The sequence below is a fragment of the Caretta caretta genome, chromosome 6 (assembly GCF_965140235.1).
Source record: "Caretta caretta isolate rCarCar2 chromosome 6, rCarCar1.hap1, whole genome shotgun sequence".
Lineage (NCBI taxonomy): Eukaryota > Metazoa > Chordata > Testudines > Cheloniidae > Caretta > Caretta caretta.
This window is the reverse complement of record NC_134211.1, coordinates 68,982,714-69,007,269: the sequence shown is the minus strand read 5'-3', so window position 1 is coordinate 69,007,269 and position 24,556 is coordinate 68,982,714. Positions and strand designations below refer to the sequence as shown.

General features: G+C 43.0%; 1 protein-coding gene across 2 annotated transcripts; it reads left to right on the top strand.

The window, feature by feature from the left end:
- Positions 1-11,657: 11,657 nt before the first annotated feature.
- JMJD7 (jumonji domain containing 7) lies at positions 11,658-24,543 on the top strand. 2 transcript variants are annotated; one of them, XM_048855663.2, is made up of 8 exons: positions 11,658-11,800; positions 13,103-13,256; positions 14,039-14,292; positions 15,150-15,206; positions 16,278-16,373; positions 17,725-17,801; positions 21,675-21,834; positions 23,102-24,543. In XM_048855663.2, exons 1-8 carry the CDS (start codon positions 11,716-11,718, stop codon positions 23,188-23,190), a joined length of 972 nt encoding a protein of 323 aa, XP_048711620.1. In that variant the 5' UTR covers positions 11,658-11,715; the 3' UTR covers positions 23,191-24,543. The 2 variants fall into 2 exon arrangements, with proteins under 2 accessions (XP_048711620.1, XP_074985789.1); XM_075129688.1 differs by having other exon boundaries at positions 11,701-11,722.
- The last annotated feature ends 13 nt before the right edge of the window (positions 24,544-24,556 follow it).

Below are 24,556 nucleotides of genomic sequence, written 5' to 3'. Positions count from 1 at the left end.
CCAAGTGCCAGCTCTGCAGCCAATGGGAGCTGCGGGGGTGGTGCCTGCAGACGGGGCAGCACGCAGAGCCGCCTGGCCACACCTCCACGTAGGAGCTGGAGGGGGAACATGCCGCTGCTTCCGGGAGCCACCTGAGGTAAGTGCCACCCAGAGCCTGCACCCCGACCCTCCCCCCCCCAACCCAAACACCCTGCTCCAGCCCTGATCCTCCTCCCACCCTCTGAACCCCTTGGCCCCAGCCTGGAGGACCCTCCTACACCCCAAACGCTTCATCCTCAGCCCCACCCCAGAGCCTGCATCCCCAGCCTGGAGCCCCCTGCTGCACACCTAATCCCTCATCCCCAGCCAGACGCTGCCTGCTGCCCCCCGCCCCCAACTCTCTGCCCCAGCCCCGTCCCGCACTCTGAACTCCTCAGCCCCAGCCCGAGGCCCTCTCCTGCACCCCAAATCCCTCATTACCGGCCCCACACCTGAGCCCGCACCCACAGCTGGAGTCCTCACCCCCCACACCCCAACTCCATGCCACAGCCCAGAGCCCCCTCCCACACCGTGGACTCCTCATTTCTGGCTCCACCCTGGAACCTGCACCCCAGGCCAGAGCCCATACCCCCTCCCGCACCTAGAGTGACCAGATAACAAGTGTGAAAAATCGGGACAGGAGGTGGGGAGTAATAGGCACCTATATAAGAAAAAGCCCCAAATATCAGGACTGTCCCTATAAAATCGGGACATCTGGTCACCGTGCCCACACCCCAACCCCTTGCCTCAGCCTGGAGCCCCTCCCATACTCGGAACCCCTTGGATCCACCCCACAGCCTGGAGCCCCCTCCCACACCCCAACCCTGAGTCAGCCCAGTGAAAATGAGTGAGTGAGGGTGGGGAGAGTGAGCGACAGAGGGAGTGGGGATGGAGTGACCAGGGGGAGGGCCTCAGAGAAGGGGTGGGGCAAGGCAAGGGTGTTCGGTTTTGTGCGAGAAGAAAGTTGGCAACCCTAATCCGGCCCCATAGACAAGATAGGCATTTGCCCCCCTCTTTCTTGGTGTGTAAATTGCTCTGGGGCTTAGGTGGAAGGTAGGAATCCAGGTGCCGACAGTAAGGCAGCTGTGTGCATGCCCAGAGGCAAAAGCTTAGGTGCCTAAGTAACTTGTACCCTGAAAATGCAGGTGCTGAGTAAGTTTAGGTGCCTAAAGTGTTTGGTGGGAGTTCTGGGAATTGCAAAGGAGCCTAAAATTGGGACTTAGATACCTAAACCTTTGTGAATCTAGCCCTACGTCTCTATAATGTGGCCACAATATGTAGTGTACGTGCCTGGTTTCTTCAGATCTTCTTCATCAGAGTGTTAGCACCCTCTTTCTTCTCAAGCCATTTCTCAGTGTTGTCAGTAAAAACATCCCTCACAGCACACATGTGCACGCTCTTGCTAACAACCTCTGCATGCAGAGGGGATAAAAATCAACGTTTGTGTTTGTTTTTTTAAATTTTTTAATTTTAAATGGGATTTTTTTGATAAAATGCTTTTTGAAGAAAAAAACAATTTAAAAATAGTTTTAAGATACATTATAGCTCAAAGATATCTCATCATGGAGTAGGGATTATAAATTCTAATTCTATAGTATGAGACAATATATTCGTGTAATGTTTAAGAAAAGTTTGTAAATGAGTTCCAATAGTTCATGGATTAGGGACCCAATTTTATGTGGTTCCAGGGGCTTCTGTATAGATTATTTAGGTTAATCTTTCTATCTACTCAATGGGACTCAGTGCTCAGTCTAGAAGATACCATCAGAGATGCTTAGTTTTGCAGTTCTCAATCTGTGGAGTTGTCTCTCCAGAGATAACATGCTTGTTAGCAAAAATGTTTTTAAATAAATAATATAGAGAGGTGAGAAATAACAGACCTCAATCCTATTGTCCCTCTGTAAATTCATGTACAGAGAGTCAATCCCTTACCTCTCTCTAAAAGTGCAAAGTTTCAAAAAGTTCAAAGAATAGAAGATTGTTGGGGGTAGAATAGATCTGGACAATGAGAAGAAGTCTGGAGATAAATGTGAGAAGGGAGGGACAGGCAGTAGAAACAAAAGTGAAACTCTTTAAGCAGCATATTCCAGAAGTCTTGAGGTCTTCCTGAGTGTCGCCTTCATTGATTTGAGATTTACCATACCATTCTCTCACAGAAGGGAAAATCTATAATGGCAGCAGGCCGTAAAAGAGACCCAGTTTGGGAATATTTTTTAATGAAGTTCCTCTACCTGAGGGTCAAACAGGCATGCGTGCAAAGTGCAAACAGTGCAACAAAGAAATGCAAGGTCTGGTTGTCCGAATGAAACAACATCATGAGAAGTGTTCCTTCTCAGGAGGAAGCTGCATTGAAGATGATGAAAGGAACATGTCTCAACATGCAGGATCTTCAGGTTGGTAAACTTTTTTATTTCATACTCCTTTCTTAAGGACTGCCTGTCTTCCTTCTGGACTATTCTTGAATTTTCATGTTTGAGCAAAAAATATAGTTTCAGAGGAACAGCCGTGTTAGTCTGTATTCGCAAAAAGAAAAGGAGTACTTGTGGCACCTTAGAGACTAACCAATTTATTTGAGCATGAGCTTTCGTGAGCTACAGCTCACTTCATCAGATGTTTACCGTGGAAACTGCAGCAGACTTTATATACACACAGAGAATATGAAACAATACCTCCTCCCATCCCACTGTCCTGCTGGTAATAGCTTATCTAAAGTGATCAACAGGTGGGCCATTTCCAGCACAAATCCAGGTTTTCTCACCCTCCACCCCCCCACACAAATTCACTCTCCTGCTGGTGCTAGCCCATCCAAAGTGACAACTCTTTACATAGTCAAGTCGGGCTATTTCCTGCATAGATCCAGGTTTTCTCACATCCCCCCCACCCCCATACACACACAAACTCACTCTCCTGCTGGTAATAGCTCATCTAAACTGACCACTCTCCAAGTTTAAATCCAAGTTAAACCAGAACATCTGGGGGGGGGAGGGGTAGGAAAAAACAAGAGGAAACAGGCTACCTTGCATAATGACTTAGCCACTCCCAGTCTCTATTTAAGCCTAAATTAATAGTATCCAATTTGCAAATGAATTCCAATTCAGCAGTTTCTCGCTGGAGTCTGGATTTGAAGTTTTTTTGTTTTAAGATAGCGACCTTCATGTCTGTGATTGCGTGACCAGAGAGATTGAAGTGTTCTCCGACTGGTTTATGAATGTTATAATTCTTGACATCTGATTTGTGTCCATTTATTCTTTTACGTAGAGACTGTCCAGTTTGACCAATGTACATGGCAGAGGGGCATTGCTGGCACATGATGGCATATATCACATTGGTGGATGTGCAGGTGAACGAGCCTCTGATAGTGTGGCTGATGTTATTAGGCCCTGTGATGGTGTCCCCTGAATAGATATGTGGGCACAATTGGCAACGGGCTTTGTTGCAAGGATAAGTTCCTGGGTTAGTGGTTCTGTTGTGTGGTATGTGGTTGTTGGTCAGTAGGTACCGCTATTCCTACCTGCATGCCTCCAGCTTTCACCCTGACCACACCACACGATCCATCGTCTACAGCCAAGCTCTGCGATACAACCGCATTTGCTCCAACCCCTCAGACAGAGACAAACACCTACAAGATCTCTGTCAAGCTTTCTTACAACTACAATACCCACCTGCAGAAGTAAAGAAACAGATTGATAGAGCCAGAAGAGTTCCCAGAAGTTACCTACTACACGACTGGCCTAACAAAGAAAATAACAGAACGCCACTAGCGGTCACCTTCAGCCCCCAACTAAAACCCCTCCAACGCATTATTAAGGATCTACAACCTATCCTAAAGGATGACCCAACACTCTCACAAGTCTTGGGAGACAGGCCAGTCCTTGCCTACAGACAGCCCCGCAATCTGAAGCAAATACTCACCAACAACCACATACCACACAACAGAACCACTAACCCAGGAACTTATCCTTGCAACAAAGCCCGTTGCCAATTGTGCCCACATATCTATTCAGGGGACACCATCACAGGGCCTAATAACATCAGCCACACTGTCAGAGGCTCGTTCACCTGCACATCCACCAATGTGATATATGCCATCATGTGCCAGCAATGCCCCTCTGCCATGTACATTGGTCAAACTGGACAGTCTCTACGTAAAAGAATAAATGGACACAAATCAGATGTCAAGAATTATAACATTCATAAACCAGTCGGAGAACACTTCAATCTCTCTGGTCACGCAATCACAGACATGAAGGTCGCTATCTTAAAACAAAAAAACTTCAAATCCAGACTCCAGCGAGAAACTGCTGAATTGGAATTCATTTGCAAATTGGATACTATTAATTTAGGCTTAAATAGAGACTGGGAGTGGCTAAGTCATTATGCAAGGTAGCCTGTTTCCTCTTGTTTTTTCCTACACCCCCCCCCCCCCAGATGTTCTGGTTTAACTTGGATTTAAACTTGGAGAGTGGTCAGTTTAGATGAGCTATTACCAGCAGGAGAGTGAGTTTGTGTGTGTATGGGGGTGGGGGGGATGTGAGAAAACCTGGATCTATGCAGGAAATAGCCCGACTTGACTATGTAAAGAGTTGTCACTTTGGATGGGCTAGCACCAGCAGGAGAGTGAATTTGTGTGGGGGGGTGGAGGGTGAGAAAACCTGGATTTATGCTGGAAATGGCCCACCTGTTGATCACTTTAGATAAGCCATTACCAGCAGGACAGTGGGGTGGGAGGAGGTATTGTTTCATATTCTCTGTGTGTATATAAAGTCTGCTGCAGTTTCCACGGTAAACATCTGATGAAGTGAGCTGTAGCTCACGAAAGCTCATGCTCAAATAAATTGGTTAGTCTCTAAGGTGCCACAAGTACTCCTTTTCTTTTTAAAAATATAGTTGTTACTCTATGGTACTCTCATTTTAGATGCAGTTGTGATAAAAATAAATAGCTGAAATAGGCAGATCTTCCTTTTACAATTTCACCTTAAAAGTAGTACTGAGTGTCAGTGAATGCAATGAGTAATACTAAATGAGCAGTATGGTAATACTAATTAAATAACTGCATTGACTTATTTTGTTTAGGAGAATCCATCCTCAACATACAGGATTCAAAGACTATCCACCTTCAAGATCACCATCATTTTCTATAGCTTCAGAGTTATCTGCCAATGATAGTGTTTGTCACATCATATATGTCACATAGCCACAGTATATCACCTGTAGCAAAAGGAAAAAAAAATTCATCTTCCAGAAACAACCAGAGATAAGTTTGTGATAAGAACCAACAGTTTGCAAAAAGAGGTAATTGATGAAAAAATTGCCCCATTTGTTTATGCAACAAACTCTCCTTTCCGTATGATTGAGAACCCACACTTGGTTAATATGGTTCAGTCATTAAGACCAGGATACAGATCACCCAACAGAGCAGATGTCATGGGAAAATTGCTGAATAATGTGTATGAAAGAGAAATTAAGCAGTGTGCAAAAGGTCTAGAGGGTAAAATTGTTAACCTGAGTCTTGATGAGTGGAGCAATGTTCCTATCAATGATCCTGTTGTATGTGCTTGTGTGACAATAGAAGTAGGAATATCTTCCTTACAGAAACAATTGATACATCAGGAAATGCACACACAGCAGAATACTTACAAGAAGTAGCAGTAAAAACTATAACAAACTGTGAAAAAAAATTCATATATCTAATACGCAGCTTGGTCACAGACAATGCTGCAAATGTATCCAAGATGAGAAGAATTTATTTAGAAGAGAGTGAAGAGAGTCCCAAGCTATCAACATACTGTTGCACTGCTCATTTGATGCATTTCCTAGCCAAAGACTTCAGTGTTCCAGAAATAAAACGTTGAATTTGCAAAATACTTCCGTAACAACCACTTTGGAGCAGCTCCTCCGAAAAAAGTGGGAGGAACCAAGCTAACTCTCCCACAAGACGTGTGATGGAACTCAGTAGTGGACTGTGTTGAGCACTAGATCAAGCACTGGCCTAATCTGATGACAGTTTGTGAACAAAATCATGAAAAAATAGATGGCACTGTCACAGCCAAAGTTCTCAACACTGGGCTTAAGAGAAATGTTGAACACATGCTGAGTACCCTGAAGCCTATTTCTGTAGCCTTGATCACAATGCAGGGAAATAGCTGTTTTATTGCTGACACTATAGAAATTTGGAAGGAATGGAGTGAGATCTTAAAAAGAGAAATATACAATGACAGAGTTAAATTACAAGCATTAAAAAACGAATGGGACAAGCACTATCTCCCGCTCATTTTCTTGCAGATATTCTCAATACTCGGTATCAGAGTCAAACCTTAACTGCTGAAGAAGAGGAGTTGGCTATGACCTGGACATCCAGCAATCATCCCTCCATAATGCCAACTATAATAAACTTCAGAGCTAAGGGTGAACCATTCAAGAAATATATGTTTGATGATGATGTTTTAAAGAAAGTCACACCAGTGAAGTGGTGGAAGTCACTTAAGCACTTGGATTCAGAGACTGTTGAAGTGATAATCTCACTTTTAACAACAGTAGCTTCTTCTGCCGGCGTAGAAAGAATATTTTCTTCCTTTGGACTAATTCATTCCAAATTGATAAATTGTTTGGGACCTGAAAAATCAGGAAAGCTTGTTTTTCTTTCCCAGATTATGAACAAACAGGAAAATGAAGGTGACGACGACTGAGTTAGCTGCAGAAGCCAATATTTTAAGTTTCTCATGTGGACCTGGCTGACATAGTCGATTGAATTTGTTTTTTAAATATTTCACTTAACTATTTTAGTTTAAAAACAATTTTAACAAAAACAAACCTGATTTAAAAAACTTGAATGTGTAACTAAATTCAAAAATTCATATGCTTGTTTTGTTAAAATATTATATGTTTGCTGTTGCATAAAAAAATCCAGAATACATAACATTGTTGTTTTAGTTAAATAAAACAATTTAAATGTCTGTCTGGTGATGTTCTCCTCCTAATACAGCATGGCAAGAAAATCCTCCAAATATTAATGATTAACCTGTTGAACTGGAGATAGTTCAACTCCCAATGACTTCATATATATCTGCTTCAGTTACCTTTGGTAAATGAAATAACCAACCAATCATTCATTTTCTGATATAGCTGTAAAACTAATCTGAAAAGTTTTCAAAATAAATCACTTAAAAATGTATAGTGTGTACCTTCTAAAAAACAAACCTACATCTATCACTGAGTTGTGAAGAATATGTATTAAGGTTATAACAAGCAACAAGAATGCACTTTTATGTAGAAATCCATGATTAAATCGAGTCTTCCTGACTAGTGATTTAAATCATGAGTTAAATCAATTTGATTTAAATCAAATCCACCCTGTCTGCATGCACTGCAGGACCTACCATGATGCTATCAGGCCTTCATTTTCCTGCTCATGAAATCTGTCCTGACCAGCACAGAGCAGAGAGAAGGAGCAAGATCACATTAAATGTTAACCTTAACTCAGGTATTGAAACTTTGTCAGGCCAAAACTGATACCTGGTGAAATATTGCAAAGGCTTTTCTACACAGGGTATCACTCACGGAAGTTGAGTGCTCCACTGCTTTGCTCCTTCTCTTTGGACTTAAAACATCAAATGTGGGTAACACCTCAACTCTAGAATACTTAAAAAGACATGTCAAGACCTCAGTGGTTAACGGTGTTTGGGGGAAGGACTCCTGCAGTCTTCTATGGTCACTCTGACTGACATTGCCAAAACGAAACCAACTTTACTTCTGAATGAGAGTATCTGCGTAGGGTATGTCTACACAGTAAAGAAAAATCCCTAAAGAAAAAGCCTAATCGGGCTTGCAGGGCTTGGGCTGCGGGGTTGCTTCATTGCTGTATAGACTTCTGAGCTCAAGGATCCTCCCACCCAGCCCAGTCCCAGAGCTCGGGCTCCAGCCTGAGCCTGAAACGCTACACAGCAATGAAACAACCCCACAGCCCAAGCCCATGTTGGCTGGCATGGGCCATCCATGGCTTTTTCTTTGCTGTGTAGCTATATCCAAAGAAAGTTAATGCACATAAGTTATAGTGCCTTAATTTCACACCTTTAGTGTCCCTCCATGTAGCCAAGCCCTTAATAAGGAAAGGGAAGGGAACAAAAGAAGTTAAGGGGAGGGGGGGAGCCTCTTAATTCCTTGAGTTTAAAATATTTTAACTAGTTTTCCATGACTCCCACACAAATGGGTGGGGTGGGGGGCATTCAGCTGCAAATACCATTAATGGTGAAGGAGCAATGTTAGCCACCCAATCAGTATCAGCATCATCAAGCTATTAATAATAATAGTTCATTTAACATCTAAGTCAGCATTATAGTCTGTGTCCTCAGTGCTAAGAAAATGTGAGTTTTTACTGTAGGATAACTAACATGCATTAAGAAAAGGAGTACTTGTGGCACCTTAGAGACTAACACATTTATTTGAGCATAAGCTTTCGTGAGCTACAGCTTATGCCATTGTCTACGCTCTGGAAAAGCTACGCCCATATGTTTGGGGACGGCGTTTCCACCTGCAAACCGACCAGGCTGCGCTACAGTGGCTTCATACCGCCACGGGAAATAACAAAAAACTTATTCGGTGGAGTTTAGCTCTCCAAGATTTTGATTTCGACATCCAACACATCTCAGGAGCTTCTAACAAAGTGGCTGATGCACTCTCCCTTGAAAGTTTCCCAGAATCAACTGGTTAAAATCGTCCTTGAGATGTGGAAAATATTGCTAGTCTTTATATACTTGGTAGTACATTTAGAGATACATGTGTCTTATTAACTCTGTTTTCTCCTAGCGCTCCAGGAAGAAATCATAGACAGTGTTCCACCCTATCTGTGATTTGGGGTGTGTGTCATAAATATAAAGGGAAGGGTAAACCCCTTTAAAATCCCTCCTGGCCAGAGGAAAAATCCTGTCACCTGTAAAGGGTTAAGAAGCTAGGATAACCTCACTTGCACCTGACCAAAATGACCAATGAGGAGACAAGATACTTTCAAAGCTGGGGGGGACGGGACAAAGGTTCTCTCTGTCTGTGTGATGCTTTTGCCAGGAACAGAAAAGGAATGGAGTCTTAGAACTTAGTAAGTAATCTAGCTGGATATGCGTTAGATTCTGTTTGTTTAAATGGCTGATAAAATAAGTTGTGCTGAATGGAATGTATATTCCTGTTTTTGTGTCTTTTTGTAACTTAAGGTTTGGCCTAGAGGGATTCTCTATGTTTTGAATCTGATTACCCTGTAAGGGATTTACCATCCTGATTTTACAGAGGTGATTCTTTTACTTTTTCTTCAATTAAAATTCTTCTTTTAAGAACCTGATTGCTTTTTCATTGTTCTTAAGATCCAAGGGTTTGGGTCTGTGTTCACCTATGCAAATTGGTGAGGATATTTATCAAGCCTTCCCCAGGAAAGGGGGTGTAGGGTTTGGGAGGATTTTGGGGGGAAAGACGTTTCCAAGTGGCCTCTTTCCCTGTTATATATTTGTTAGACGATTGGTGGTGGCAGCAATAAAGTCCAAGGGCAAAAGGTAAAATAGTTTGTACCTTGGGGAACTTTTAACCTAAGCTGGTAAAAATAAGCTTAGGGGGTTTTTCATGCAGGTCCCCACATCTGTACCCTAGAGTTCAGAGTGGGGAAGGATCCTTGACATGCATCCGATGAATTGAGCTGTAGCTCACGAAAGCTTATGTTCAAATAAATTTGTTAATCTCTGAGGTGCCACAAGTACTCCTTTTCTTTTTGCGAATACAGACTAACATGGCTGCTACTCTGAAACCTAACATGCATTAACTATCCCACTGTAAAAACATAATGGGGACAAGGCACTTTAGTTTCACCAAAAGGCAAACTAGGTGAGGTCAGCACTATGCTCACCTGGCCAACGAATACAAAGGAGTAATAAGATCATGGTGTGCACTTCACAGGATGGGGAGTTACTTACAGAAATAAGGATTTTTAATAAGTTTTCAATTACAAAGCAAGGGGGGGATTCACATGTTACTGGAAAAGTCCAAAATGGTATTGAATGTTACAGGAATGTACAAATGTTTTAGGTATATATGGATTCTTTGGGCAAGGTAACAGCAAAAGTATGAAGCTAGTGTGCCCTAAGGGCTCAGAAACAAAATGGCAAATAAAAAAAAACCAATGTATTTGTTTGTTAATTACTTTTCGATGCATAACTCATGATTTTTGATTTCTTGTGGTTCTTAAGCTATTTTGGGGTTGTGCACCTATATTTAATAAAAATTACAATAGAAATTAGCCTCTGAGAAAGATTTCATACAAGATTGCCCCTAGAACCAGATTTTTGAAGGTCTTTAGGTGACTAGCAGGATTTTCAAAAGCATCCAGGAGCTTTCAACTTTTAAAAATCAGGCCTGGAATGAATATTTAGGAACCAAGTTCTATGTACAAGTGTTGACATGTGAAAAAGCACTAGGGTGCTTGATAGAGAGGCAAAATAACAATTGACAAAGGTAATCCCTGTTGGTGGATCAAATGAAACTGGAGAAGTTTTGACATTAACTAAGGAAATCAGTCAGTCTTGATGTCATATGATCCCAAAGAATACATTTGTGTACAAGAAACTTCTCCCAAAAATGCAGGCGTAGAATTAAAAACTACTATGGCAATATAACCAGGAAGCATTATAGTGGAAACACGATGAGCTGTCACTGCAGAGGCTATTAGCAAGCAACTATTAATATTTTCAATGATTATTTGCTATCAAAAATATAAGTTAAATAGCACAATAACCTCCCTCTTCACAGTGTTAACAGAGGTAAATGAAGGGCTAAGAGGCAGCAATAAAAACAACATTTGAAAAAGTAAATAAGTGAACCCACAGTCTGTGGTGGATTATAAGGACAAGGCTGTTCGGTTCAGACAAGCGGAACAGTAGCTCAGCTCAGCGAATGCCTGTGGGGCTCTATGCGGGTATAGGAACTGCTACGGGATTTCGTTTAAACACTAGTACAACCACAGCAAAGAGTCCTGGGGCACCTTATAGACTAACGGACGTATTGGAGCATAAGCTTTCGTGGGTGAACACCCACTTCGTCAGATGCATGCATCTGACAAAGGGGGTATTCACCCACAAAAGCTTAAGCGCGAATCCGTCTGTTAGTCTATAAGGTGCCCCAGGACTCTTTGCCGCTTTTACAGAGCCAGAGTAACAGGGCCGGCTACCCCTCTGATACTAGTACAACCAGGTGTGACAATTCTAATTTTCAAGGGTGTGGCCGCATGTAAAACGCATCACTCAGACCGATCTCCTTTCGCAGCTCAATCCAAAGCAAGAGGCTGCACCTCGCCGTTAACAACCCCACCCTGGGAACCTGGTGCTGAGATGCGCCCTGCTTTTGCAGCCAGCGCAGAAGGCTCACCCCAGCTGGGGTAACTTTATCCCCTTTGCCTGGCAGCCCATCCCCAAACCCGGCACCCGCCCCTTGGCCCCGGCCTCCAGCTGTTTGACTCGCGCGTGCGCTCGCTTGGCCCTGCGCAGACTCCGCCCCCGACCTGCCCCCTTGAGCACTTGGAATCCCAAGTAAGGGCAGAGCGAGGGCAGCGGCTTCAGCAGATGTTACTGAGCATGCTCATTAGGCGCCGAGCGGCACGTTGCGTCGAGGTGCGTGACTACGTCAGGGGTGACGTTAGTCCGGCCGGCTGGCGGCCGCGCCTGCCTAGGGATGGCGGGTGCGGATGGGGAAGGGGAGGTGCCGGCGCTGCGGGCGGTGCGGAGGTGCCTGGCGGCATTCCCGGCGGAGGCCAGGGGTGAGCGCGAGCGAGCCGGGCCCTGATTGGCTGCCACTGGCCTGAGAGCAGGGGGGGCTGGGAGCTCCCTGGTGGCGCGGCCCCACCATCCCAAGGTCCCTGCGCAGGGGGAGGGGCGTGTCCTCGCCTCGCCTCGCCTCACCTCACGGGGGCTTGAGAGGGTCGGGCTCTGTGGCGCCCGCAAGGCGAGGGAAGGGGAACCGCCCCGCCTCGCCCAGCGCGGGGAAGGGGTTTGAGTCCCAGCGCGTGGCAGCTGCAGGGTTTGTCTGTCCCCCTCCCTTCACGCCAGTGCCCAGCGGACACGCTGGAGAAAGACCGTTAGTGAAGGACTCGGGGACCGTTGCGGTCCCTTCTAACCCCCTGGCTCTGTGAGGCTATGGACACCCCCTGGCCCGGTAGCGAAGGTGGGAGAGCCAGTAATAAACCTCCCCTCCCCCCCGAGGTCTTGCAGCAAAATCAGGGAAGGCCAGACTTTACATTCCTGATGCCACCAAAGGTACAAACTTAGCAGAGAAGGACGTGGGGAGAACCACTTTGGGTCTTTGTCGTACTTTGTGGAGAAGCAAAGCAGTGCACAAATCCAACGGTTAAAAAAATCCGTTGCTGGTTACTGCTAAAGATCCAATGGCCCCATGTGGGAAACTTTGAAAAACATTGTGTTTAGAGATGGTTCTCCTATGTTCTGCCTTTGGTTTAGTGTAATCTCTAATAATAATAATAAAAAAAAACCTATAGATTTGTTTGCCAGCAGAGCATGTATTATATATTTATTTGCGTAGACAATAATGATTTTTAGGCTCCCAGTTTGCAAAATGGCCTTAAAGTCAGGTCTCTAAATTACATGTAGGAACCTAAATGAAAGTCATCTGATGAGAGGTGCTGAATGTTTCAGAAGGTGAGGCTATCTCTAGGCATCTTTGTTGTATGAGCCCCACCATTGGTGCTGTTTCCTTCTTTTAGTCTTTTGTCTGTATGAAGTGTTATCATGTGGGAGATGAATCACAGCAACCAATAGTCTGAAACAAGTTGTGGCCAGTTGTGTGGCTTTGCATGTGCTGAGTCTGACAGTGAAGACCACCTCATCAATATGTAGGGTTTTGACCCCTGGAGACTACAGATTCCAGCATAGAGCATGACCAGTTCTAAGCTGGAGCACTGAATGTAGGGATGTGTAGTCTCCATGGTCCTGTCTACACTGGGGAAACTTTCTAACTTGTTTTAAAATTGATTAGTACGGTGTAGAGATGGCTTGAACTGCTTTCAAGACTTCTGTAAGATAGATTTTTTTCTTTGTCTGGGCAGAGTTGGGACTGACGGAATCTGTGCCATACCTAGATAGCCTTTTGTCTCCGCTGGAATTTTATCGGGAATGGGTGTGTCCAAACAAACCATGTATAATTCAGAATGCCTTCGGTCACTGGCCAGCTCTGAAGAAGTGGACGTTAACTTATCTCAGGTAGGAATCCACTTTGAAGCTAGGCAGTAGCTCAGCTGAACATTACAAACCATCAGAAGAGAGCTTCTTGTTCGGTTTTTTAAATTATTGATAAGACTGGCTCAAATGAACCTGGAATCCTATGTGAAGACTTCTGTTGGGCATCCCAGCTGCAGCACCCAAAATTCCGAAGTTACTTTCTTCCCCCAACTACTGTACTATACTTAGTTCCATTAAAGGATATGGGAGATTTGGTTTTTGTGTGCCAGAACTTGTGTGTGGGGAGAGAGAGAGATAGGGAAATAGTATTTCCGAGCTTCTTGTTAAACAGGAGGAACGTGCAGAGTGCCCCAGTCAGGGCTACAATAGATAGTGATGTCTTGGTTCCCCAGCAGAATCAGATTTTCACTAAAGCACTCATTCAGCACAAAGCAGTCAATGCTGCACACCTTGTGAACTGTGGTGCATGAGCAGAAACGTGCTGGCATTTCATCCTATTCTGATTGGAGTGGGTTTTCTGTGGCTGTAGGTTTGGCAGCATTGCCTCAGTTGGCCCTGGTGGCATTAGTTATGATTATTAAAAAAAACCCAAAACCTAAGCACCTCTTAGTTTGTTTTTTGTTTTTTAAAAACAACAAAAATCCCAGGTGTGGACATGAAATAATTCAGTAATTGAAACTTCTGTGTCCAAGAGAGAGGATTTCTCAGTACATCCACACAGCAAATTGTGATTTTAAAAAATTGTCTAAAGTACATGTTTGTAGATTCCTCAATTGGCTCTGAACCTCAGATATATTTTGCAGGAAGGTAGCAGGCTCCAAGATGGTGAGTGTGGCAGTGACGCCTAATGGTTATGCTGATGCTGTTTATCAGGACCGGTTTGTCATGCCGGAGGAGCGGCACATGCTTTTCAGCAACTTCTTGGACATTGTGGAGAAGAAAGTGATCTCTCCAAGTGTGTTCTATGTGCAGAAGCAGTGTTCAAACCTGACTGAGGAGTTCCCTGAACTTTTAGGTGATGTGGAGCCTGAGGTACCGTGGATGAGTGAGGCACTCGGTAAACACCCCCTGCAATCAGTGAATACTTTATATAGCACTTTAAACTTCTGTGATGTTTACATGCCAAATATTTTTGTTATCTTTCTAATTGGCACAGGTTAGTATGGCTTTGTCAACTCAGGAAGGAGAGGGGTCGTAAAATAGCTTAACCTTGCCCTGTGGATTGGAGGACTCCAAAACAGCTTGCTTGCTTAGCAGGTTCATAGAGTGTGAAACTGTGCTATTGTATTAATATACATAATTTTCATCCACAAGTGGCAAAAAGGTTGGCGGCTTCCTGGGGCCCTGTCTACACTATTGTTCAGGGTGTTGCTACCACCTGTGGAGCTAAACTGATAGCAAAAGTGGAATTTTTTTTTAAAGTCTATTATAGACAATACTCTAGAGTGCTGCGTTAATATTACCTTTCTGCCCCTTGTTGTGCGGTTGAAGGTGCTTGCTTATGGTAGTAAAGGATTATTCGTTACAGTCTACTTTCCTGCTAGAGCATAATTCATTCCTTTTAATGTGGTTCTCCTGATCCCTTTGGGGTTTTGGTACCTGAAGTGCTATTTTGTGATTTGAGCTATGTATTGGGGAACCAGGTCTCCAGAAAATGTGAGCTGAAGGTCAAAAGCACAGCCTTGGGGATGAATAATGCTCCATCAGTTAGTATGGTGTGTCTCTGCGACAGCCTTCAGTCTAGAAGGAGCTCCTAATTATTAGCTATTGGAGATCAAGGCTGACATATTTACTGAGGTGGGTGGAGAATATAAACAAACTGAGTTGGCGGAAAAATCTTCATCTGCAGCTCTTTAAACATAACATTCAAATTAATTTTCTGTTAAAAATCACTTCCTCTTCCTCCCCTTGCAGGAAAGAAGCCTGATGCTGTGAATTTCTGGCTTGGCGAGTCTGCTGCTGTGACATCCTGTGCGTAGCATATAATGCTGTCAGGTCTTGTATGTGCCCTCAGCTCAGATTTTGACATACTTGTTTTGAGGGGTAAGGTGGGTAGGTCTCTTTGTGAAATCCTAATGGATAGGTTGTACTTTAACTGTCGTCTTCATATGTAATGATCTTTCTTCCTACCCACCTTGTCCCAGCACTTGACTGCTGTATCTGTATGTGCATCTGGCTTATTGTTTCAGGTGGAATATTGAGAGTTTCTGTCCTATAAATCTTGCACCTGGGTATAAAGTAAAGCAATCAAATTTCAGTCTCATGCTTCATAACTCAGGCTAATTGCTGTAAAGGTCAGGTAGGATTCTCCCTTCCCTAGTAGAACTTTGCACAATTAATAACATTATGGGTATTTTCCTCCTCTTCTGAAGTTTATTAGCAACTCCCATACAGTACGTTGAATACTGGACTTGCTAGATCACTGGTCTGAGGTGGTATGGCAGCTCCTGTGTTTCTCTTTTTTTGTCCTAGCCATCTCCTTTCTGTGAAATTTTGAGTTTAGAGCAGAGCAGAAATGGATGGTTTAGTGGTGTAGTCATCAAATTTGAAATACATTTACTCTCTGGAATCACAGTTTCAGTTCCTGGAATTGTTGACTCAGCCCTGTATTCTTCTGAGGTAGATTGAGTACCTTGCAATTTGCTCTGTGTGGCGGTATTTTGGATGAGACTTTTAAAAAATGAGGTAATGTCTGCTCTCCTTGGACACTGAAGATCTCAGGACATGTTCATAAGCGGAGACACTAGCCAAAATTCCTGCCTGCCCTCAAACTGTTGATCAGTGTGTTTCTGTGCAGGTTGCTTGCCAGGTTCCACCCCAGAAGTGACTGTTTTTCTGTATTGCTCTCTCTATGTTGCTGGTGAAGTAGTTTGGAATCCTTTTGGATGAAAAGTGCTGCATACATATGAAATATTATTTCATTATTATTTCTTTCTCCTCTGGCCACAAGAAGAAGAAGCAGCCTACCACTGCCAATAAGAGCTGTCACTTTCAATTTGCTACAATTTGTGATGTGGTGCTTTTCTTCTTTCTCAATTTTAGTACATAAAGATCACTACGAGAACTTGTACTGTGTGATTTCCGGCGAGAAACATTTTCTACTGCATCCACCAAGTGACCGGCCCTTCATCCCCTATGGTACATGCTTGAGAGTGTGTATAAATGTGTAAAGAGAAGTGTCCAAATTAATGAAAGGTAGAGACAGGAATAACGTTCTAATAACATTTTCAGTGTTACATTTTGCAATGTGAATAGAAATCTATTACCAAATACTTACTATTTGGAGTAGTAGAGATTTCTGTTCTTGGGGCTGGATCCTCAGCTGGTATAAATTATTGACTTCAGTAGAGTTACTCTGATTTATACCAGCTGAGGATCTGGCACCTGGATCTGTGCTCTAAGTGTCGGACTGGCTGGAATTCCTCCAGCTTTAGAATTATTAAAATATCTCCTCTGTGGTGAAGCTTGCAGGATCCTCATGTGCAGTAGTTCTTGATTCCTTCTGCTGATTCTCTTTCTTTCTGGAAAAAAGCAGGGAAATTAAATACAAATATGTACATTAACGAAAAATTAAAGTTACAAATGTAAATGCTGAAATCTAACAAAGAACACAATAAGGTTCTTATACTAACATTAGCTTGACCAGAATACCCATAGCTTTTATTTCCTATTTCTCTGTTACTTTTACAAGTATACATTTAACATAAATATTAATGTGCACAACATATGGTATATAAGATGGGCTATGTGAACCTGTTCACAAGAACCTTAATTATTTTTACTCCCTGACTTTTGAGCTTTTAGATTTGTAACTCTAATGAAGGATTAATACCAGTTTGTGTGTGTTGTTTTTATATATTATCATAATATCTAAAGATCAGCAAAAGTGCAATCAGCATTGGACTGCAGAATCAGAAAACCACATGTGCAGAAGCAATGAAAGAAGAGAAGCCCAGGTTTTCTAAAATGGCTGATAAGCCAAATAAGATAAAACTAGAAGTGAAAGGTTAGCCACAGGTCATTAAGAACTCCAATGAAAGCTCTCTTGGTAGAATGACCAAAGCAGAAAGGACAGAGAATAGAATACTGGGTAAGATAGGGGAGAAGTTGTGACTTGGAAAAGGGAAGTGGGATGGTAATTGGAACAAAGTAGGATCAAGAGAAGGTAGGCGTATGTGTGTTGAGGAAAAGGAAAAAATAATTCATTTGAAGGAAGAGAGGACAGAGCCCTAGAAAAGGGAGGCATTGGAAAACATTGTGATAGAGGAGTGCGGAGCTGGTAATAGGGAGGACAGAAATTGAAGGACGTGTCACGGAATGAACAAAGGGAAGAAGGAAGCAGAGGAAAGAGAACTGGAAATGGTGGTTGTGTGATGGTATCTTAATATTTGAGTCCATCTGTGAAAGTGTCATGTACTATGTCACTAAGACTCTGTATTTTTTATTGAGATTAATGCCATTTAACCTTTTCCATGCTCTACACTTTCAGAGCTCTACCTGCCTGCGACGTATTGCATATCAGAAGATGGTTCGTTTCAGGTTGTGGATGAAAAGGCTGCAGACAAGGTACTTATGACATCTTTGTATTAAAAGAACACCATCAACTTGTCAACCTGTCAATTTAAAAAAAAATTAGTCAAAAGTAGTTTCAGGTATTCCACTGTGCCCTGTGACCCCTTGCAAGTTTCTGTGGTTATTATTTGAGTATGTCCTGTTTCTAAGATGCCTCTCTAATTGCAAACTGGGAACCATTGAAATCAATAGCTGTTAAAGGAATAGCCTTTCAAAATAATGTCTTCTGTGCGCTGAACACAAACGGGTCCATTAAAAGTCTTTTTAAATAATACCAGATAAAGGAATTTAGCTCATCAAGGGTGAATTTCACTGCTGTGCATACATTGTGTTGGCCCTCTGCAGAGGGGTGAATTTCATCCTAGAAAAAATGTTCTGGTGCTATAAACATAGTAGTTATCTTTATAAACCATTTTTATTCATAGTAGTAATTATTATTTGGTCAGAATGATTGAAAGGAGACACCATACAAAACTATATACAAATACTAGATCCCTGTCCCAAAGAGGGGAAGTATGGCCCAGTGCCCAGGGTGTTAGCCTGGGATTGGGGGGCTTGGGTCAGTTTCCTGTTCCACCATAGACATTCTATGTGACCTTGGGGAAGTCACTCAGCCTCTTTGCACCTCAGTTCTTCAGCTGTAAATTGAGGATAGTAATACTTCAGTAGTAATACACAGAGGTGTTGAGGGAAAATATGTGAAAGATTAGGAAGTGTTTAGATATCCTGGTAATGCAGGCTAATAAGTACATAGAGCTTACAATTCAATTTTAGACATGACGAAAAGGAGGATAAGAAGGGATAAAGATTGCAGTTATAAAATTATACAGTTGCTCTAAATTCATAGATTTTTAAGGCCAAAAGGCACTATTGTAATCATGTAGTCTGACCTCCTACACATCGCAGGCCACAGAACTTCACCAAGTCCATCCTGTAATAGAACCATAACCTCTGGTTGAGTTAGTGAAGTCCTCAAATCATGATTTAAAGACTTCAAATTACAGCGAATCCACGATTTACTCTAGTTTAAATCACCAAGTGAGACATGATGTCCCATGCTGCAGAGGAAGGCGAAAAACCCCCAGAGTCTTTGCCGATCTGAGCTGGGGGAGAAATTCCTTCCCGACCCCAAATATGGCAGTCATCTGAACTCTGAGTATGTCGACAAGACCCACCAACCAGTCTCCTGGGAAGAATTCTCTGTAGTAACTCAGATCCCACCCCATCTAACATCCTATCACAGGCCATTGGGTATATTTACCGCTAATAGTCAAAGATCAATTAATTGCCAAAATTAGGCTATCCCATCATACCATCTCCTCCATAAACTTATCAAGCTTAGTCTTGAAGCCAGATACGTCTTTTGCCCCCACTACTCCCCTTGGAAGGCTGTTCCAGAACTTCACTCCTCTGAAGGTTAGAAACCTTTGTCTAATTTCAAGTCTAAACTTCCTGGTGGCCAGTTTATATCCATTGTTCTTGTGTCCACATTGGTACTGAGCTTAAATAATTCCTCTCCTTCCCTGGTATTTATCCCTCTGATATATTTATAGGGAGCAATCATATCTCCCCTCAGTCTTCTTTTGGTTAGGCTAAACAAGCCAAGCTCTTTGAGTCTCCTTTCATAAGCCAGGTTTTCCATTCCTCGGATCATCCTAGTAGCCCTTCTCTGTACCTGTTCCCGTTTGAATTCATCCTTCTTAAACATGGGAGACCAGAACTGCACACACTATTCCAGATGAGGTCTCACCAGTGCCTTGTAAAGCAGTACTAACACCTCCTTATCTCTACTGGAAATACCTCGCCTGATGCATCCCAAGACTGCATTAGGTTTTTTCATGGCATATCACATTGGCGGCTCATAGTCATTCTGTGATTGATCAATACTCCGAGGTCCTTCTTCTCCCCTGTTACTTCCAAGTGATGCATCTCCAGCTTATAACAGATTTTTTTGTTATTAATCCCTAAATGCATGACCTTACACTTCTCACTATTAAATTTCATCCTATTACTATTACTCCAGTTTACAAGGTCATCCAGATCTTCCTGTATGATATCCCCATCCTTCTCTGTATTGGCAATACCTCCCAGCTTTGTGTCATCGGCAAACTTTATTAGCACATTCCCACTTTTTGTGCCAATGTCAGTAATAAAATGATTAAATAAGATTGGTCCCAAAACCGATCCCTGAGGAACTCCACTAGTAACCTCTTCCAGCCTGACAGTTCACCTTTCAGTGTGACCTGTCGTCGTCTCTCCTTTAATCAGTTCTTTTTCCACCTTTCAATTTTCATATTGATCCCCATCTTTTCCAATTTAGCTAATAATTCCCCATGTGGAACCGTATCAAATGCAGTGGATCTAATTTATCTCAATTTCAGTAAGGCATTTCCTTTGTCTAAAAAATCAGTTACTTTTTCAAAGAACGAGATCAGGTTGATTTGGCATGATCCACCTTTTGTAAAACCATGTTGTATTTTGTCCCAATTACCATTGACCTCAATGTCCTTAACTACTTTCTCCTTCAGAATTTTTTCCAAGACCTTGCATACTACAGCTGTCAAACTAACAGGCCTGTAGTTACCTGAATTGCTTTTTTTTCCCTTTCTTAAAAAGGAACTATGTTAGCAATTCTCCAGTCATACGGTACAACCCCTGAGTTTACAGATTAATAAAAAATTCTTACTAATGGGCTTGCAATTTCGTTCCTTATTCACCTTTCAGTTCTCATATTAATCCCCATCTTCTAATACTTTAACTAATTTCCCATGTAGAACTGTATCAAATGCCTTACTGAAATCCATAAAGATTAGATCTGCATTTCCTTTGGCTAAAAAAATCAGTTATCTTCTCAAAGAAAGACATCAGGTTGGTCTGGCACTATCTACCTTTTGTAAAACCGTGATGTATTTTATCCCAATTGCTGTTTACCTCTGTGTCTTTAACTATCTTTCAAAATTTGTTCCAAGACCTTGCATTCAATTTAGGTTAAACTAATAAGCCTATAATTTTTAAAAAAGGGGAAAGAGTGATCTGGGAAACAAGTGACATATTACCAATTCTCCAGTCGTAGGGTACAAGCTCCAATCTTACATATTCATTAAAAATACTTGTCATTGGTCCTGCAATTTTATATGTCAACCTCCCTTCAAGAATATTAAAGGAACTATCTGAGACCCCTGATTTGGTCCCATTAAGCTGATTGAGTTTAACTTCCACCACAGATGTGGTAATTTCTACTTCCATATCCTTGTTTCCATTAGCCACCCTGGCACTACTCCTAAACTCCTCGTTTCCCCCAAAAATCTGAGGCACAGTATTCATTTAGGTGTTGGGCCATGCCTAGATTATCTCTAATCTCCACCCCATCCTCAGTGTTTAGAGGTCCCACTTCTTTCCTCGATTTTGGCATATGTGTATCACCCAAAAACTGTAGGTTACCCAAGCTCAACTTATCTTCTGCTTTTGTTGGCCTTCATACTTCCTACCAATAGGCTAACCATGTCTGTCTTCATTCAGCAATCCTTCAGGTACGCTCTTTTTCCCCCCGTCCATTTTCTATCCCAGGTCCATTCCGTGCCATGTAACCTCTGTCACAAACAATCAGATTCCTTTTCCTATGCCCTAAACAGAGTCTGCAGTTAGTACTTGGTAAATGTAAGGATCCATCACCATATCTTATAGAAAGGAGCATTCTTGTAATATGGTAAAGTGGATTTTACAGGATTTACAACTATATATTTTCTGGTACATTTTATTACAAGTTCAGTAAGTGAATTTTTTGTTTAACAACTCCATTTTCTGGGGGACCCTAACATTTTATATTTTGTTAAATGCTGCACGTACAACATACTCTTCTCCTTGCAGGTTCCATGGATTCCACTGGATCCTTTAAATCCAGATCTTGAACAATACCCAGAGTATGCCCAGGCAAGGCCTTTGCGGTGCACAGTGAAAGCTGGTGAGATGTTGTACCTCCCTTCTCTCTGGTTTCATCATGTTAAGCAGTCACATGGTTGTATAGCAGGTAAGAAGAGTTGTTAGTGACAAACATATTTTCAATCCATGATGGCATAGTCCATTTTCTCCAGCAAAACATGGTTGGGTACAAGGGCACTTTCACAGTCTTTTCTTCTTTATCCCTGGTAGAGTTAGCCATCTTGGCACATGACTATAGTGTTACCTACTTGCAAAGACTATTCTGATAATATTTTATATAGAATTGCAAAAGAATGTAGTGAAATGGATGAACAAGGTAGGAAAAATCAGCTAGTCCTTGAGGCTGCAGAGAGAGAGCCAAACACAGCCACCCCTGTAATAGTTTGTTTTGTTAGAGAGCGCTAAGCAGGTTATTTGATTGCTGGCTGCAAATTGGCTGACTGTACACCATAGGCAAAGAAACTGCACAAGGAAGTTTGGATTTTTAGTGTCTGTTATTATCAGACCAGTAAAAATGAGTCTTTATTGCATAAAAGAAAACCAAACAAATGTACAAGTTACTTCTTGTCTCTGCCTTTTAACAAAAATCTCCTCGTGTGTGTGTGTGTGTCTGTCTCTCTCCCCTCCCCCCACCACCCGCTTAGAGAGCTCCAGACTTTCAAACCTTTCTACTCTTCTACGCCTAAACCATTACTGTCTGTATTGCAGGATGCAAGGAAGGGCTTTACTGTATCTATTCTGCCAAAGCAACTCCTTCCATGCAGAGAAAAAATAAGTAACAGATGAGTGTTGAATAACATCAACCTAGTTATGAAAGCAAATATATAACACCGCTGGCAGATATTGGAGGCATTTATTTTAGTACTTGCCGTAGCATGGTAAAAAGATGTATTAATTTTCATTTTAATTAAGAGGCAAAATTAAAACACTTTCCATATGATGACCAAGGCAAAATGGTGGGTTAGTGCACCATCCTTTAAAAACTGTGGGGAGAGAGAGGTTCAAATCTAGAGTAGGTCATAAATTAAAATGAATTTGTATTCTTGGCCTAGATCATAGCGCACATTTTCTGTTTCTAAACGTTTTGCAAGTCTGCTCAGGAGAGTCCCAGGACTGTTGTTTTGGGGGTTAATGTGAGTAAGGACTGAGGTGCATTGGCAGAGTTTATGTAACAGATGCTGACTCGCTGCCTGCCTGCATTATGCTTGGCTCTAGTCAGAGGTGGGATTCTTTTAAAGTTCATCCAGTTTTGAGAAATGAGTGCCTGCATTACCTTCTAAAGCAGCATGTGAATATGGCCAAAAGGCATTTCTAACACCAGACAATAACAATTTTCCTATCTCTTGTCTCCTCAGTGAATTATTGGTATGACATGGAATATGACCTGAAGTACAGCTACTATCAACTTCTAGATTCTCTCTCAAAAGCTGTGACACTGGTGTAGCTGAGTCTGGGGACTCAGTCATAAACCTTTCTAATGTGACTGAATTATATGCGTCTGCCTGGAGTACGAATATGCTTGAGTTAGAAGAACTAAACATTAAATTATCCTCAACAAATGTCAGTCAGAGGATATTTGTCTTGCTTGCCTTTGGAGATGGTATCATGCGGGCGTTAAGTGAAATTCCAACCCAAATGGCTATCTTTTTTGGCTTGACAGGAGAGGGCTTGTTGACATTTCAAAGCCTTCATGCTTAGCCTCAGATGCCTCAAGGAAGGCAGAATTTTAGTGGAGCCACTGCAGGTTTTGGAAACCTCAAAAATGTAAACCATGTGTGTTCCTTTCCCTTTGCTAGATTCTTTAGCGCAGTGGTTTTAAAACTGTGGGTCGCAACCCAGCACTGGGTCACGGAATGTAAGGCACTGGGTTGTGACCGCTCTGGTCAGCACCGCTGACCGGGCTGTCAAAAGTCCTGTCAGCGGTGCTGCCCGGCTAAGGCAGGCTAGTCCCTACCTGTTCTGACATGGCGCTGTGTCACGGAAGCGGCCAACAGCAGGTCCGCCTCATAGGTGGGGGGGCGGGGCCTCAATGTGCTGCCCGAGCACTGGCTCCGCACTCCCATTGGCTGGTAACCAGCCAATAGGAGCTGGAGGCGGGGGTGGGCGGCGCCTGTGGGCAAGAGCTGCGTGGAGCCAATTGTGCGCCTCCGCATAGGAGCCAGACCTGCTGCTGGCCGCTTCCAGGGTGCAGTGCGGTCTGCGGTACCAGGACAGGTGCCTGCCTCTGCAGCCTGGCTGCCCCGCTGACCGGGAGCCGCCAGACGTAAGCCCGTGCCCCAGTCCCCTTCCCCAGCCCTGAGCCCCCCTGAAATCTGGAGCCCCCTCCTGAACCCCAAGCCCCTCATGCCTGGCTCCACCCCAGAGCCTGCACCCCCAGCCCGGAGCCCCCTCCTGAACCCCAAGCCCCTCATGCCTGGCTCCACTCCAGAGCCTGCACCCCCAGCCCAGAGCCCCCTCCCACACTCTGAACTCCTCATTCCTGGCCCCACCCCTCATCCCCAGCTCCGTTGGGTCGCAGGTATCAACAATTTTCTTCAACTGGGTCACCAGAAAAAAGTTTGAAAACCACTGGTTTTAGAGAACATGCAAAGCTATAGCCCACAGTCCAGTTTGGTAACTGGCAAAGTAATGAGGCAAAACCAGCTCTGCAATAACAGCGTAATCATCAGCCCAAGACTCCCATTCATTGAGATAACTCCCATTCATTATGAGACAATACTTTCTGAGTTTTAATTCACTGTGTTCAGTGGCTGTGTGTAATGCTTTGAGAATTCAGAATACAAATTGTGCAGTAAAATATCCGTGTTTAT

Coding starts and splice junctions, on each gene's coding strand:
- JMJD7 (XM_048855663.2), top strand. CDS start 11,716: ATGGCGGGTGCGGATGGGGAAGGGGAGGTGCCGGCGCTGCGGGCGGTG. Junction 13,257..14,038: donor TGGACGTTAACTTATCTCAG/GTAGGAATCCAC, acceptor TATATTTTGCAG/GAAGGTAGCAGGCTCCAAGA. Junction 15,207..16,277: donor GTCTGCTGCTGTGACATCCT/GTGCGTAGCATA, acceptor TCTCAATTTTAG/TACATAAAGATCACTACGAG.